We start from the raw sequence: 16,868 nt of genomic DNA on the forward strand, positions 1-16,868 counted from the left end.
AGGTTGACGCTGTACATGCCTCGGACTTACAAAGATGCTGTTCTACAAGGACACAAGATCAACGTATAAAAGTTGACTGTATGTCTACACGCTAGCAACAAAGAAGAAGAAGCTGAGAGTAAGAAAATTCCATGCACAATCAAAAGAATAAAATGCTTAGAAATAAAGAACAAAAGAAGTGCAAGGCGTGTATGATGAAAACGTGGATGATGAAAACGTTGCTGAGAAAAAATTAAAAAGATAAAAATAAATGGAGAGACAGTTCATGTTCCTGGATTGGAAGACTTAAAATTGTTAAGATGACAATTCTTCCTGAATTGATCTATAGATTCAACACAATCCCTATCAAATTGCAATATGATTTTTTTTTTTACAGAAAATGATAAGCTGATCTATAGATTTATATGGAAATGCAAAGGACTCAGAATAGCTAAAACAATTTTGAAAAATAACAGAATCTGAGCACTAACTTTTCCAATTTCAAAACTTAGGATAAAGCTACAATAATTAAGGCAGTGTGGTATTGGTGTATGTAGATCAAGGGAACAGAATTGACAGTTCAGAAATAAACCCAGATATTTATGGTGAACTGATTTTGGACAGAGGCAAATGCAATGGGGAAAAGAGTCTTTTCAACAAGTGGTACTGGGACAATTGGATAGCCACATGCACATCATACACAATGAACTACAAATAGATCACAGACATAAATGTAAGAGCTAAAATTATAATACTTCTAGAAGAAAAAAATATTTGTGAACTTGGGTTAGGAAAAAGATTTCTTAACTGATGACATCAAAAGCAGGATCTCTAAGAAAAAACAAGACCATTTGAACTTTATCATAATTAAAAAGTTCTGCCCTCCAAAAGACACTCTTAAAAAAATGAAAAGACAGGCCATACTGGAAGAAACTGCTTACGAAGCATATCTGATAAAGGACTTGTATCCAGAATATATAAAGAACTCTCAGTAAGAAGAGAACCCAATTTGAAAAAAATGGGACAAAGATTTAAATAATTTCTCTAGAGAAACTATGTAAACTATGAAATACCCAATAAGCACACAAGAAGATGTACATCATCACTTACTAGAGAAATGTGTATACAACCACCATGAGATACCATTTTACACACACTGGGATGCTTATAATAAAAAAGACAGATACTAACAAGTGCTAACGAGGAGGCAGAGAACTAGAACCCTCATACATTGCTGATAGGAAAGAAAAATGGTGTAGCCACTGTGGAAAAGCTTGGCAGTTTCTTAAAAAGTTAAAGATAAACTTTTGTGTAGTTGAGCAATTCCACGCCTATGAAACATATGAAAACATGTCCATATAAAAACTATTCAGCAAATGTTCTTTGTCACATTATTTGTAATAGCCAAAAACTGGATGGAATTCAAATGTCCATCAACTGGTGACTGGAGAAACAAAATGTCATGTACAGTGGGGTAGTGTTCAGAGAATAGAAAAGGAACATGTGAATTTCAGAAATGTTATGCTAAGTGATCGTATGATTCCATTTATATGAAATGTCCAAAAGACGGCAAATCTATAGAAATATAAAGCAGATTAGTAGTTGCCTAGTGTTGGGAGTGGGAACAGGCTGCAAAGAGCCATGGGGGAACTTTCTGAGGCGCTGGAAATGTGCTGTAACTGGATTGTGGTGATGACTGCACTAAAAATTACTGAATTGTATACTAAAAATGGATGAATTTTATGGTGTGTAAATTATACCTCAATAAAGCTGCTAAGAAAACCCCAAAACTGTTTTAGCTGAGGGGGCCTCCTGTTGACACAAGTCTCCAAAGCTTCTAGCCTTGGAGGCCACCCAGGCCTTTCCTTTTCTTCCTGAGAACTCACAAGACTGTCTGGCTCCCCTTTGCCTGTCACCCCTGCTCCTCAGGTGGGGGTTTCTGCTCTTTTTTGCAGGTTCACCTCTCCAGGACCTTCTCGGGGCTTTCCTGTCACCAAGGAGGGGAGAGAGTCCCTGCCTTTGCTCCCTGCTGTCCTGCTACAACAGGCCCTGTGGCTGGCCAGTCCTGAATCAACAGGGTGGCAGGGACAAGGGGCCCTGAGGCAGGGAGGGCGGTCTTGGGGCTCAGCACGTGGACAGCTGTACCCGAGGGTCACTGAACCAGACACACAGTTCCATGGTAAAGAGTGCTTAGCACAGCCTTGCAAACATTTTTCTCGAACAAAATATAAAAATGACAATTGTGTGTACATGGGTGGCGCAATGGGTGGTCTTTCCCCATTTTGTCATGTTAAATAACAAAAAAATAGAAGACACCTCTCTTCCCCTTTTCTTTTGGCTCCACAGAGCAGAAATATCAATGCACTTCTATCTTCTTCTTGCTGCATCAATATTAAATAAGTGACCAATAGCAGGAGGACAGTGGAGATCAGTGGATTGGTTCAGGGGTGGTGGAGTCTGGTGAGGGCTGGCGAGGAGCCTGACAGCAGGGCCTGAGCTGAGCACGTTCAAGAACTGAGAGGCTAAAAGGAGGAGCACTTCTTATGGGCCCAAAGTCGCCAGCGGTAGCATGGCGACCTGAAGGTTGCAAGAGGGTGCTGGAAGCACTTCGGTCCTTCTTCCTCTTCCTCCCCCCCAAGCCCCGCAAACAATGCCTCGGGAAGCTGCTTCACTCCCATCACTCTCTCCCTTCCAGAGACTTCTGCTCCAGCTCATTGCATCGTCTGGTGCTGTTCCTTTGTGCGTGCGCCTCTGCCCGCTGCCTCCTCTCCCTGGAATCCCGTCCCCGGCAGCACCCTAGTACAGGCTGTACGTACTTCAAAGTGCTCTCAGCCTCTCTGCCCTGCCCTCCCTCCCTCTCAGCTGCCCCCACCATATCCTCAGCACACTTGAGTTAGAGCCCAGACTCACTCCTGTTTGCATGTCTGTGTGTCTCTAATAGACTTAAGAGGTTTTCAAGGGCAGGAGCCAGATCTGACTCATTTAGCTATTCCTAGCCTCTACCCAGGCACTGGCTGAGAACTGGCCTGGCGCCTGGGTATTTACTCAGCATGGTAGTCAGATTTCTAAAATGGCCTTAATCATTCCCACCACCTAGTGCTCACACCCAGTACTTCGAGTATTGGCTAACCTAGTAACTCACTTTTTACTAATAAAATACAACAAAGGTAATGAGACATCCCTCCATGATTAGGTTACAAAAGACTGTGACTTCTAGCAGATACTCTTGCTGGCTTTGATGAAGCAGGCTGCTACATTGTGGAGGTTTACGTCGCAAGGAACTATGGTGGCTTCCAGTCAACAGCCAACAAGGAACTAAGGCCCTCAGTCTAACTGCCAGTGAGGAACTGAATCCTGATGTGATGGTCTGAATGTTTGTGTCCCCCTAAATTCATATTGGTAGGGTAAGTAGATGGATAGAAACGAGCAGGAGAAGGAGAGACAGCCCCGGTTAGAAAGCCCCTTGCTGCAGCTCCTATTTGGCTCAAGACCCCTGGCAGCTGCCCAGCAGGTCTCCAGGCTTACACATACCTCTAAATCAAAGAGATGTGGTTAAAAGTCAAAGAAGGGGGGAACCCATCCTGCTTCTCAGGACCACCAACACCTTATTAGCCCAGTAGGATTCCAGGTTTACATATACCCCAAGGGGAATGTGTTTACATGTACCCCTAAATAAAGGGGATGTGTTTACATGTATCTCTAAATTAAATAAATAATATTGTTAAATGCCAGAGAAGAAAGAGGAGGAAGTAATTCTGCCCACAGAAATAAAAGCCTTCCTGCAATGTAAGGCGGGGCTGCTTCCGTCTCTTGGGTCAGCCTGCGCCATGTCTCGGAATGTATTCTCTTTTACTAATAAACTTGTGCTGTTCATACTGCACAAAATTCTGTCTCTTGATTGAAGTCTTTCCTTCAAGAAGACAAGACCCGAGGTACAACATCATTTCCCGGTAACAATATGTTGAACCCCAGTCTCCAATGTGATGCTATTAGGAGGTAGGGCCTTTGGAAGGTGATGAGGTCATAAGGATGGAGCCCTAATGAATAGGATTAGTGCCCTCATAAAAGGGACTCCAGAGAAATCTCTTGCCCCTTCCATCACGTCAAGACACAGCAAGAAGACTGCTGTCTATGAACTGGGAAGCAGGCCCTCACCAGACACCAAATCTGCTGACACCTTGCTTTTGGACTTCCTCCCTTCCAGAAATGTGAGAAATAACTTTCTGTTGTTTATAAGCCACCCATTCTATGGTACTCTGCCATAACAGCCTGAATGGACTAAGACACCTGCCAATGACCGAATGAGCTTGAAGACTAATTCTACCCCAGTTGATTACAGCTTGTAGGGACCCTGACGCTGAGGCCCCAGCTAGGCCATGCAGACTCCTGCCCACAGAAACTGTGAGACAATTGCATGCATTGTTTGAAGCCACTAAGTTTTGGGGTAATTTGTTACACAGCAATAGATAACTAATACACTCAATGAGTAATAGAATTCCCTAACCTTAACTGTGGAGGAAAACAGACAGCCACATCTCACCCAGGCTGTGATGTGTCATTGGTACTATGTATTAGAAAGCCTCTTGCCAAGGAAGAGACTGAAGGTGGTATAGGAATAGTCACATCATTGTGCTACTGGGCCATCAAAGGGACACAAATGAGAAACAGCAGTGTTTTGGGGGAGTGTCTCCAAGATACCCCTTTCCCAGTCAGAGGGTTCCGGACAACCTTTTAAAGACACTCTACACTTTTCTGTTAGTGTTTGTATATATGCTTACTACCATCCTTATTAGTCTATGAATCCTTCAAGGTCAAGGAATGACTCCATCTGTAAGATGAATGATATGAACACCTAACATAGCCACTTAGTCTTTTTGATGGTTCCGGCTGCTTCAGGAAGCCACAGGATGCGGCAAGGGACATATCGGATGCCAGGGATAGTCGATGTGTCCGTTGGGCCTTTGCTACCAATAAGACATCGTTTCCTCTGAAACCTCCCAGGTCTCCACCTGACCTTGCCAGTAGGTGTGGATGCCACTGACAAACAGTGAGAGACTTACCCTGCTCGGTGCATGTAAAGACCACATGTGCAGCTTGATATGCAGGAAGGAAGAAGGCACAGCCCCACAAGGAAAGCTGAACACAGATTCATGGTTAAAGGAACAGTGCTCAGTACTGGACAAGTCTCCCTTCATCATGCCAAATGAGCTGTATTATATCGATATGTTAATAAATCATATCAAATGAAATGAAATATATGATTTTTGGTAGCATTAGATGGATCATTAAAAAAGTACCCACATATATATGTAAGTACACTTGCATATATAATGTGCAATATGTCTATATATTTTTTTCCATGAAAGCAATTTTCTGTTTGGTTTTCTATCAAAGATACCTTAAAATTAGATTGGAAACAATTTTGGCAGAATTTGGTTTGCCATTTTTGGCTTTGAGTTTTCTTGTTGCAATCTCAGTTTAGAGAATGGCATCACTACACGCTTGGTTTTAAGGTGATAGCTTCATTTTCTTCCCCCCAAAAGCCGATTTTGTGCACTTTTCTGCTTTTCTCTAGGTTGTCAGTAGAGGGCAGCATATGCCCATGTTTAAATAGCACAGTAGGCTGCCGCAATTTACAGATAAAAGGCAACAGAGGAGGGCAAGCTTTACCTCTGCTTTATGAGCACAAAAATTTGAACATCCACCGGATATCTTTATTTTACTAGTAAGAATTTCTAAATTACTTTAAGGATAAGACTCAAGTACAAGGAAATTTACTGAAAGTAGCAAATGAATTAATTTTCTCACGTTGGGCTTACACATGTGAATCCCAGCATTTAAACACATCTCCCATTTTTCGCTTCCCCTTTTATATTACTTAGTTTGTCTTTACTAGATTTTTGTGAAGTCAAGAATGAACAAATATTTTTCAATTTTTAAAGAAATAAAAAAAAACTGTCAAAAATATTCAGGCAGGGCTAATAGTGCACAAAATTAGTTTTCATTTAGTGAGGCCAGACCATTACATACACTTTCTCTTCCCCCATCATGACTGCCTCATAAGGTGGTCATAAGTAGTCTCCTTTGTAGGGCAGAGTGGCCCCTGGGACCATGTGCCACCCCCTCCCGCTCTTTCCTCCGTGCTAAAGACCCGAATCTTAGGCTTTAGGCCACATCCTCTGCACTTTGTCTCTCATCCTACTACTCAGTTTTGAGCATGTGTGCTTTCTCTCCTTGGCTTCAGGCCACTCACTGAGCATTTATTATAAAATTATATACATGTATATTTTTAAGACATAAGTTTTAAAATAAGTTAAACAGATTCCAGATGTCATGTTAAACATAGGCCATCTTTGCCCTTAGTGCCTGTTCTTGAGGCAACTTTAGAACAGGACATCAGGGCCTGGGTTTAATCCTGAGGTGGGAACAGGGATGAGTTAGTCGGAAGGAAGTTTCCAGAGAAGGCATGTTTCAAGAATCCTTGCAAGAAGAAAGGGGTGGGACGGCCTGAGGGGAAGCAGTGCAGATGAGCTCAGACAGAGTGGGGGATTCACAGCTAAGGCCCAGAGTTCTGAGGGAACCTGCGAGGAATTGTGGGAAGGTGAAGCAGGCTTACTGTCACCAGCACCTGCCTCCTCTCTTACCCGACGCCTTTGTGAAGGGACAAGAAGACAGCGGAGGCCTGAGGGGCTCCCACCTGCAGCTTCCAGGTGGGCACTGCGTAGAAAAGATCACCTGCTGACTGGATCTGGATCGACCCTGACCCCCGCCACTTCTGTCCAAGCCAAAGCAGAGAGGGTGCCGCAGACCCGGGGGCCTTCCCAACCCGCTGCAGTTAGCCAACCCCTGAAGCCTGAGAAACAAATCTGAGAAGAACCTGTTTCCTCGGCCGATGATACATGAACAGCATCTGGATGGGCCTGCATAGGAGGGAAACGCTTCTCTGCAATAGAAAGTCTGGATGGAATCTCACAAAACAGTAGGAATTCATTAATTAGGACTCTGGTGAGTCACTGTCATTCTTGGACAATGGAGTTTTGCAGTTTTTTGTGCAGGAAGGCTCTTATCCTACTATTTGCGGGTCATCAATCCTGGCAGCTTGTACCTGTACTACTGTTCTTGTTCAGAAGGTGTGTTTAGAAAAAGGCTAGTTTTGTATTAAGAAAAATGATGCTCACAGACCGCAAGTTGCCCATCCTAGTTACCCTGGATTTATCTGTGTGAAGTGTGGGGGCGGGTAAGAAAGCCACTCCTGTCCTACGTGCTCTGTGGGAACTGTCCCCGAGTGTACATGTTAGAAGAGATGGCCTTCTGAAGGAAACGGTGTGAAGAATGGTTCATCAGTAACACCAGAAATTCTTCCATCCTGGCTGGGAGACCCCCCCGCCTCCATCACCTCGCTCCCCACCTTTGGACTGAATTTCCTTTTATTCTCTACAAGTACACAAATATCACCGAGGGGCCAGTATTTTTCTAGTTCGTCATCTTGGCAAGCTGAAGCTGAGAACATATTTGTTGAATTTCTATCCCCAAATCATCTTTCCAGATTTGCATCAAAGAGGAAAAGGATACTGCATTTCCTTCAGTTTAGCTTCTTAAACAAAATCTCACAATGAATAACAAGGTCTACTCACTACCGGAGTGAAGGGGTGGCCATCCCCAGACAAATATCCATAATCACACAAAAGCTGGGAGAGGGCAGCCAAAAGCCAGAGGTCTAAACTTGACTTCTGCTCTGTTGAAAGAATCCTCTGCAGTAATCTTTTGTAAAGGAAGTTTAACGAGGTAAAGAAAAGACAGAGGGAGCTGCTGTCTGCCTAACGTATTTTACAATTTCTAGCATAAAACAAGCTTCAGGCTCTTCTTCACTTTGGCTCAGGCAGAGGGTTGGACAGGATGAATTACTTGCCATTTAATTGCTTTTTTCTTAAATATACAATTCCTTGGCATTTTATTCCACAGGTACTGAGGAATCTTCAGGCTTGGCATGTATTGTAAAAATCCAGGTGAATGAATCAAAATGAAGTCATGTGAAAATTCTGTTGTCAGCATGACTACCGGAAATGTGGGAAGGAAGAGAGTCTATGAACCTACCTGCCTTCTCCCAGAGTCCTTCCCAGCAGCCTTGGGGCTGAAATAATTAGTCTGCACATATCCTGTCTTGAACCGTATTGGCCTCTACTTGTTTTCCCATGTGGGAAAGTAAGGGTGGAAAGGGTGTTGTCATGCTGACTTCTGGGTTTTATCTCACAGCTGAATAATTGCCCATATTCACAATTTATATTTGAAAAAAAGCATGTGTTAGAAATGCTAATGATATTCTCATACAAAGTTCAAAGTAAATCAAGATGAACTCTGCTGTAAGTCACACACAGCAATTACAGGAAAACGATAGGACTTTGCAGTTAAGTGGTCCTTTTTTAAATACAGGCAAACCCTTTATTATGCTATAATCTTAGTAACATCAAGTGGTGTGAGTGCCCGCTGACCACTACCCAGGGACAGGATCAGAAAGGACCAAACCTCACTTCAAGAACTAAAACAAAAGGAGCACAAGTTGACACCAGGTTTCAGGAAAGCGTGAAATAACCACAAACCATCAGGGCTGTGTCTGTGCTGTCCTGACCCCTGGGCCTACTGCCCGCACACAGCAGGTTCATGATACACAGTCGTTAAGTATACCGAAGATACAACTTCCGGGGCTCTCTCTACGAGGCCTTTCTTTGGACTAGTGACATCAACTTTTCAAGCCAGTAAAAAAATAAAGTCCTTTCTACTACAATTTTTATTTTGAAACAGATTTTTCAAATTGAGGCCTCTTAGAAGAGTTGATAGCATTTGATTTTAGGTGAAATACGGGTATACGTTATCTATGGATTTTTCTCCTTTTCCAATCATTGCTGTGTTTCCTGTCCCCCAGAAAGTTCCCTGCTGCCCCCCATTCCTCTGGCTACTGCCTGGACAGGACCCAGGGTGGAGTTCTTCCCTGATTCTCAGTTGCCTCAGGGGCAGGGCGGAGCACCCCACCCTGCAGCTTATATGCTTAGCACACGCATCACCCTTTTCCAGAGGCCCGGGCAGAACAAAGCCGACATTGGTTAATTCACCAGGAGCCCGGTGAACAATAAAGAGGCAGCCCTCCGTGGGTCCTAGGACTACGTGTCCCATTACATACCTTATCACCGTGGGGGTGATCTCTGCACAGAAGAACACACTGAGGCTTCCCACCGCGTGGGAGGCAAACATGCCCACGATGGAAAACGTGATGGAGAACTTGTCCTTGACACTGTCGCTCATACCTGAAGGAGAGTCAGACGGGCACGGTGAGGGCTGGGCAGAAGGGAAGGGGAAAGGGAGCTGGGAAGGGCCAGGGTACAGAGAGCAGGGGGAGATGGGAGGAGGGAGGCCTGGGACCATGCGAATGGTCTTCCCTCATCCCCTCTCTCCAGTTTCCGGTGCAGACCGGGGTGCTCAGTTCCCTCTGGAGATGGAGGAGTGCCTCCAGGCATAGAAGGTCAGACCCTCTTGGCAGAAGACTTTGCCCGGGTTCCTGCGAGTCCCTTGTGGGTCTTGAAAGCTGGAGCACACGCTGACTTTGCCAGCATTCCTTAGGCCACAAGCTAGCCTGGCAGGAAGGAAGGCTGTGGTCTCCTGTTCCAGCCTTCCACGTTGGCTCCAGACAAAGGTCTCTGCTTTTCAGAGAGCCCTGGCTATTCCCGCCTCAGGTTTGCCCAGTCCAATGCACAGGACAGGGTATCTTAAGCTTGATTTAAGGGAACAAAAACTCAAATAACCCAAACAGGAGAATTTGTGGGCCTGGTGGGAAAGGGGCTCAACCAACCCAAGCATCTCGCAAATGGTACCAGAGTCTGACCTCATGCCAAGGTGGAGTGTAGCGTAGGGCCACGGCATGCTGTTGGGGTCATACAGTTAGAGCACAGTTCAGGTTCCTGCAAGGCTGCATGAGGACCTCAGGGCTCTCACTGTGAAAGGCCTGGGTGGCATAGGCTGGGGGCAGGCCAGGCACACGTGACAGCAGCACTGAGGTGCATGGAAGCAGCTCTGCCATCCCCACGGTGGGGAGCAGCAGGCTTGCGTGATTCACAAGGGGACAGCAGCTTCCCCTGGCAGCATGGTCAGCTGGGCCTCCAACACTTCGCAGGCTTTCTGATCTCGCCCAGGCACTGTCCGTAAGACAAAGTGCATCATTGCATGGGCAACAGCCAAGGGCCTGTGCAGACTGCCGGTACTGGTGCCAGGGGAAGAGGCGAGGGCATGCGTGCAAGCTGCGTGCGAACGGGAATGAGCCACTCTCTAGAGGCAAGACGGGGTAGAGAACACAAATGTATGCTTATAGTGTCCAACCTACGGCCAACTTCATCTGCAACTCTTGGAGGGTAATGGGGAGGAGGAGAAAAAGAGGGAGGGAAACCACAGGTCCGTGAGTGTTTATGAAAATGCCCATTTGGATGCAATACAAAGATGACACGCACGCACGAACATTTGGGGCTCACCTGAGCCTGGTTGCTGGCTGTATTTTCCAATCACTGGGCCAAGGAGATGGTGGCATCCACACGGATGACGATGAAGAAAGTGTGAAAAGAGGGAGAAAGAAAGCACATTAAGTCTGAAGTGACTACTGCGTGTTTCCATGTGACTTGTTTCTCAGTGCATTTCCCTCCAGGTCTGGGGCCAGAGTGCCAGAGAGAGGGAGAAAATCTTTGGGGACAGTCCCGGGGCACTGGAATTAGCACTCGACTAAACAAAGCTCTTTGTGTTTTGAAAGGCAGCTAAAGCCCTACTGGCTTCAGATCATGGTGAGAAAACTGAGCTCTTCAGAAGGAGTCTAGCACACCTCCCTGACCTCAAGCCAAAGGGTTAATTTCATTGTGTATAAAATTATTCAAGGCTGGTCTGTGCTCCAGGGAGCATGAGTGCTGTGAGTGCTGCGGGGACAGATTCACCAGGCAACATTTCTTGTGCTCCCAGCTCTGATCCTCACAGCTACTTGTCCTTTGCATAAAGTTCCTGTGGCATTCCTGCTTGGTGACAAAGAACACTGTACACTCCCAGGGGCTGCTGCTCCCCTGCATGTCCACTTGAACTGCGTGAGCTCAGAGAGGCCCCACCTGGGGGATGGAGGAGGGTGACAGGACGGTTGGGAGACAGACACCACTTATTGGTTTCCTTGTCAGTCACAGCTGAAACAAAGACCAGTCTCACAGCAAGATGTAGAATGCATGAGAACTTGCCCAAGTTAGAAAGATGGCTCCTGAGGTTGAAAACAACTATTCTATAATCCAGTTTGTACAATAAGGCTGAGAAAGTTGTGAGTCTTTTCTTTCTCTTCCTTCTGTTTTGGATACTGACTCTTGCACCTTGGACACAACTAGGAAACCTGAAATACTAGAAGTCTTTTTGTTTTCTCAGTGGTTCTGATCTATGGTGCAGCTGGACGGTCACTGAGCCCAATCCCCACAAGTCGAGTTAGCTCTCCTTGTGAAGGAGAGAACAATTAATGAGTGGCATCTGTGTCCCCGCAGTGTCCCAACCTATCCTGGGAGGACTGTGCCTGGGTAAGAGGAGGGCTCAGCTGCCCTGCTCATTCATGTCTCCCAGTGGGCAGGTCAGAGAGATGCCTGCTGTTTTTTCCATGCACAGAGATGGGTGTTTGTTCACGAGGTACTGTCCTGAGTTTGCCTATTATACCTGGAGGGGCTACATGAGCTGCTTAACTTTTCTTTAAATTATTTTAAACATTTAATGTGAAATTCTTCAGTCCAAAGACAAGCTGATGAACTTGGGAACATCTACTGAAAAGCAGTGTCCCAATGCAAGAAAGTCAAAATGTATTTATTTCCCCCTTATTTTCACAGGAAAAATAAAAGTTCTTTGTCGTGTGATGTATCATAAAGAGGTAGACTGGCCATTAGTGAAGCCACGTCCCCCAGGATCCCGAGGGCCTCATGTGCCCAGAGTCATGGTGCCCCCAGGAAGGCTCTGAGTTGGAGCCCCAGGATTAGGATGGGGAAGGGGGAAGAAAGGCAGTCATTGTCCACATTCCAATTAAATCTGTTCTTCCCAAACTGTTGATTTTGGAATAACAGGTCACTGAAAACTATTCTCAAGTCACCCCAGCCTTTTCAAACACCCTTTGTTTCGTGCCAGACCCCTGCCCCCCCCCAGCTTTGCCCCACTCACAGTTGAGGAGCCCGAGCTGCAGGAGCGAGGCCAGGGCAGTGAGGATCATGAAGAAGAGCAGCCCTCCCCGGCGCCCCAGGAATCTGACCACCAGGCACATGGCCAGGCAGGATGCCAGGGCAATGCTGGCCATGGTATAATAGTCAGCATAGAAGTTCTCCAGCAGCGGCACCTTGACCTCATGGCCCATCATGCTCCTGGCGAAGCAATGGTGGATCCCGTACCCTGTCAGCCTGTGGGAGACACACCAAGAGGGCCGTGTGGGGTAAGCAGAGACACAGGGACCGCAGCATCCCCAGGAGGTCACTGTGTCCAATACCCAGGAAATATACAGGCGACTCCACGTGTAATTGAGAGCATGCATAAATGAATGTACAACAGAGTGCAATGCCGAGAGGACTTCAGAGACGTGACAGGAGTGTGCCCGCTCATGGAGGTTCACTCTCCCTGCCGTCGCTTTGGCAGAAAGATATGAGCATAAAAGCAGTGAGAACTTCTGTTCAAACAGCACCTTTCACGGGAGCCCCACATCTAAGACAAAGTGCTCCCTGTGTGTCAACTCATTAAATCCCACATGGACACCGTCAGAACCACTGTCAGACCCACTTCACAGGTGGGCAAACAGGCTCAGGGAGGGACGCAGCTTGCACAAGGTTACTCTGCTGGCAAGTGAGTAACCAGCAAGTGAGTAACACTGTCCATCTGCGTCTCTGCCTCTTTCTTCGGCACTCAAGAGTTGTGGAAACTTGGGTATCCATCCAGAGAGTTACCTATTCAACCCTTTTCTGCTGCTGCTTGACAAAGTCACCCTGAAGAAGCGAGGAGGAAGTCAGGAGACTTTTGTTTCAATTCTTAATTTCCCACTGTTTCCCTCCACTTCTGGGTCAAGCGTCTTTACTGCCCCCACAGGATCACAGAGACCTGCTTGGAAGTGTGTGATGTACACTCTGGGAAGCAGGCATAAATATGCACGCCCAGGGAGGCGGCAGCAATGATACACACCACGTGGGCTGCCCCCAGGGCGCTGAGGGGCTCTTTCGGACAGGGCTGTGTGTGAAACGCCCTCTGTGCTGTGAGAACCCATTCATTATGTCAGTGCTCTGCATCCGTCCTAGAGCTAAAACTTTCCTTCTCTCCCAACGACTCTTGCATGCTTTTATCAAACCTTGAGAATGCATCAAGCTCAACTGCAACAGACTCCCATCCACTGCAGTAGGAAGCTGCCCTTTGCCAAATGAATATATTTCCACTTGGGAAATAGCCAAGGACTCAGCTCCCATGTGTCATCCTCTTACAATCTAGCAATTGCTTTGGTTAGCCTCCTAGGATCCTGGATAACTGTCTCTTCTTCTGTGCCTACTGATGTCTCAGGGAAATTGCCCACTTTTTTGCTATGATAGACCACAAAAGGTAATTTTAAGATAACAAAGCTGGAGAGATGGATTCCTCCCTCCCCCGCCCCCCAATAAGAATCATTAAAATGGAAACGTCATCTTGTCTGTCACAATTTATATGTTTTCAAAATAAAACTTGGAGAAGTCACTCCATTCTTAATGGCCCTATTGGTCTAGCCAGTGTCTGCCCAAGATTGGACAGTGGTATGGTGGCTGTGCCCAGAGCCAACTCTGGGCCGGGAGGGTAGGCCTGAAGTCTTGGCCCTGACCAACGAACCATGGCTGGTCATTCCCTTGCTTGGGCCTGGTCTCCTCATCTGTAGGACAAGGAAGGACATAAATTAGATCTGAACTCTCCCACTATTTTGTCTATAGAACCTTTTGTATCCTTCCCCAAATTTAATCTGGAACTCCAATATCAAGAACTGATTAAATGGAGCTACTTTGATAGAAATGACTGTGAGGAATGGTGGGTCCAGACTTAACCCTGCACCTCTCCCTTTATCTGACAACAGTCCTGAGACCTTTCATGAATGAGTACAAATCCCTCTCCCCCCATGACCTCTAACTCCAAATGACTTAACCCTCCCCACTTGCCTATATGACCTCTAGCCCTGAATGAGAGTTAATCCCTCAGATGACCTCTGACCCTGAATGAGGGCCCACCTTGTGTGGTCAGGAAAGGACAGGGTTACTGAACTATGAGTCAACAGGAAATACCTTCTAGGTACACACTGAGCCTGGAACGAGCTGTCAGGACACTGTGTGAGTGACTGCGGGATACAGGGTCCAAAACTGTGGCAGTAGGGCTAGATGTGGACAATGTGTCTCTTAGAGCACATCTGGGTTTCACTCGGGGGGGTTCAGGATGGCCCACCACAACCTGCAGTTGCCTTGGAGTTTGGGCCTCTGACCAGGATTGGGCTGTAGGCGCTGGCTCCAAGTGGGAGCAAGGCCAATGAGCATCCTGGCTGAGGAGAGAGCCAGGGCCCCACTGGTCTCGAATCCCCTCTCCTGTGCCAGTGCCTGAAAATTCCGACTTAGAGTCCCCTACCCATTGTGCCTCTGAAGGAGGTACATTCACTGGAAGGCACACGGTAACACACGATTTCCATGGACGTGAACCTGCTCTCTGACAGTCCTAAGAACACATGTCTGTGTGTACTAGCTCAGGGCTCCCGGCCTGTGCAGCACACCATGTAAGATGCCTGCCTACTGGGCTGGGGGTGGCTGGCTAGGGCACTAACTACCCTGAGGTGGGGTGCATATCCTCCAGCACTTGGAACCTTCAGACCACTGGTTAGGAAGCTCTGACAGGCTTATCAGACATAGGCAAGGCCCCTTAGCAAAGAGCGGAGCCCTGGGTAGGCCAGAGGACTGTGAGCGGTCATAATTAAAAGTCCAGCTGGGGAGGATGGGGGACCTGCTGGCTTTTCCTCTCGTGGCTTTGTTTTCCGGCCCCTCCCTGACCATGGTCTTGACTTGGGTGTGTCCCTCTGATGACTCACGAGTTCACACATAGGACCACGATGTTCTTCCATAGGTTCCTGGTTCCCACCACTTTCACGATACAGACCTTCTTGGGTCTCCGGGAAAGCTCCTTCTCCAGCTCTGTAGAGAAAGAGAACCTGTGACCTCTTGGCAAGTCCTGGACAGACAGCCTCATCGACAGCCCCATATCCCAAATTTGGGCATCATGAAAGGGGGAGGTGTTCCACCCCCTCCCCTTAAGTCAGGGGTTGAAGAGTAGAAAATGCATTCACAAATTCTCTAACTTTGCAGTTCCAATTTCCCCATGGGGTCTGAAAGGAGCCATGGCACGCTGTCAGTATACAGTACCGCCCCATTGCAAAGCCTTTCTTGGGAACCAGGCTGGACACACAAATAAACCATCAGCATAGGCTCATTCCACTCTGGCTAAATGATGATGTTCTAGATTACTGAGCACTAATTAGGTTCTGGGCACATCAGAACAGTGGTTTGTTTCCTTATAGAGTCTGATCTGTCGCAATCTCCCACTGCTCAGAGGCCGGGAGAAGCACACGCTGATATGCTCTTTAACTTTGTGGGCAGAACATATGATGGCTGTAGCTGCTTTTTCTAAAGCTGCCTGTGGAGTGCATGTATCTTCAAAAGAGAAATACATAAATGAAGGAACATGTGTGCTTATATGTGTTTACACACATATATGCACATATCCACATACGTGTCTTAGATAACGGTGGTCAAAGTCTTTGGGAGCTGGAGAAGACAGATGACGTTTTGACTCAAAGTGATGTGACCAACTACAAAATTATGAGACAGAGTTTCTTGTGAGGCTCAGACTTGCTCCAAAAGGCATTCTGAACAAACTCTGACGGTGTCAAGGAGTTTGCTGAGGTCCTGGTGCTGACTTAGCAATTTAACAGGGAAGGTCAGAACAGACAATGCCCAGACCTCCAGGATCTCCCCATGCGTCTGTGAGCAGAAAAACCAGATTCAGCCTCCCAGGCCCACCCTGCTCTCTTAACCAGGATGTCCTTGGGGAATAATTCCTTCATCAGGAGCTAAAAAAGAAAAAGGAGACTGAACCAATTGGATGGGTAGACAGTACTCTGTTAAAGCCATGAAAACAAGGAAAGACTGAGGAACTGTCACAGACCGGAGGGGACTGGGGAGATGGGACAAATGTCATCCTGGATGGATCCTGGAGCAGGAAGAGGTTAATGGGAAAGATGGTGGCATCCAGATAAAGGGTTGAGCTTGGTTAACAATAGCGTATCAATGACAGTTTCTCAGTTGTGACAACTACCATGCTAATATCAGATGTTGACAAGGGAGGAGACTGAATCGGGGGAATTCAGAAATTCTGTACTATCTTTGCAACTTTTCTGTAAACCTAAATTTATTCCAAAAAAAGTTTAATAATAATAATAATAAAGAAACAGCAGTGGGGGTGAAAAGGCCCTAGTCTACTTAGGAAGCCTTTAGTGCTGGGAGGAAATATGATCACCTCAGGAGCAACCCAGGAGCAGCAGCTCCCTCAGGAGACTGTGTCTCTGAAGTATGCCCCCTCCAACCATACTCCCTCTATACTCCCCAAACGCCCCTGCTCCCAGCCGCCTGCTCCCATCTTACTTCTTTCCTCTTCTATCTACTTCCTGCCACCTAATGGTAAGAGGGTCACAAACCTCATCACTTGCAGTTTGAAGAAAAATATGTTGCTTAATTACAAGGGTTTAGGAGGTTTTTTTAATTAAAAAAGTTTTTTTTTTGGGGGGGATCAGTATCAACAGTTGGAGCATAGAAAGGAAA

General features: G+C 46.6%; 2 protein-coding genes across 5 annotated transcripts in view; one reads left to right on the forward strand and one right to left on the reverse strand.

Moving 5' to 3' along the window:
• The window catches only part of PSMG4 (proteasome assembly chaperone 4), a 56,406-nt gene that overhangs the window by 15,278 nt on the left and 24,260 nt on the right, over positions 1 to 16,868 (forward strand). The window lies entirely within an intron of this gene.
• The window catches only part of SLC22A23 (solute carrier family 22 member 23), a 181,613-nt gene that overhangs the window by 1,855 nt on the left and 162,890 nt on the right, over positions 1 to 16,868 (reverse strand). The window contains exons 6-10 of one of the 3 annotated variants that reach the window (XR_013993856.1): positions 15,083 to 15,185; positions 12,181 to 12,413; positions 10,494 to 10,526; positions 10,349 to 10,368; positions 9,155 to 9,278 (exon numbers count right to left, since the gene is read on the reverse strand). Coding sequence is in view for 2 of the 3 variants with exons in the window: in XM_081057272.1 (XP_080913398.1) it covers positions 9,155 to 9,278; positions 10,345 to 10,368; positions 10,494 to 10,526; positions 12,181 to 12,413; positions 15,083 to 15,185 (517 nt within the window). In the remaining variant the exon portion in view is untranslated. Of the gene's footprint in view, positions 1 to 9,154; positions 9,279 to 10,344; positions 10,369 to 10,493; positions 10,527 to 12,180; positions 12,414 to 15,082; positions 15,186 to 16,868 lie in introns of all 3 variants that reach the window. The other 2 variants (XM_081057272.1, XM_081057273.1) reach the window with 2 other exon arrangements.

The sequence above is a fragment of the Rhinolophus hipposideros genome, assembly GCF_964194185.1.
Source record: "Rhinolophus hipposideros genome assembly, chromosome: 8".
Taxonomy (NCBI): Eukaryota; Metazoa; Chordata; class Mammalia; order Chiroptera; family Rhinolophidae; genus Rhinolophus; species Rhinolophus hipposideros.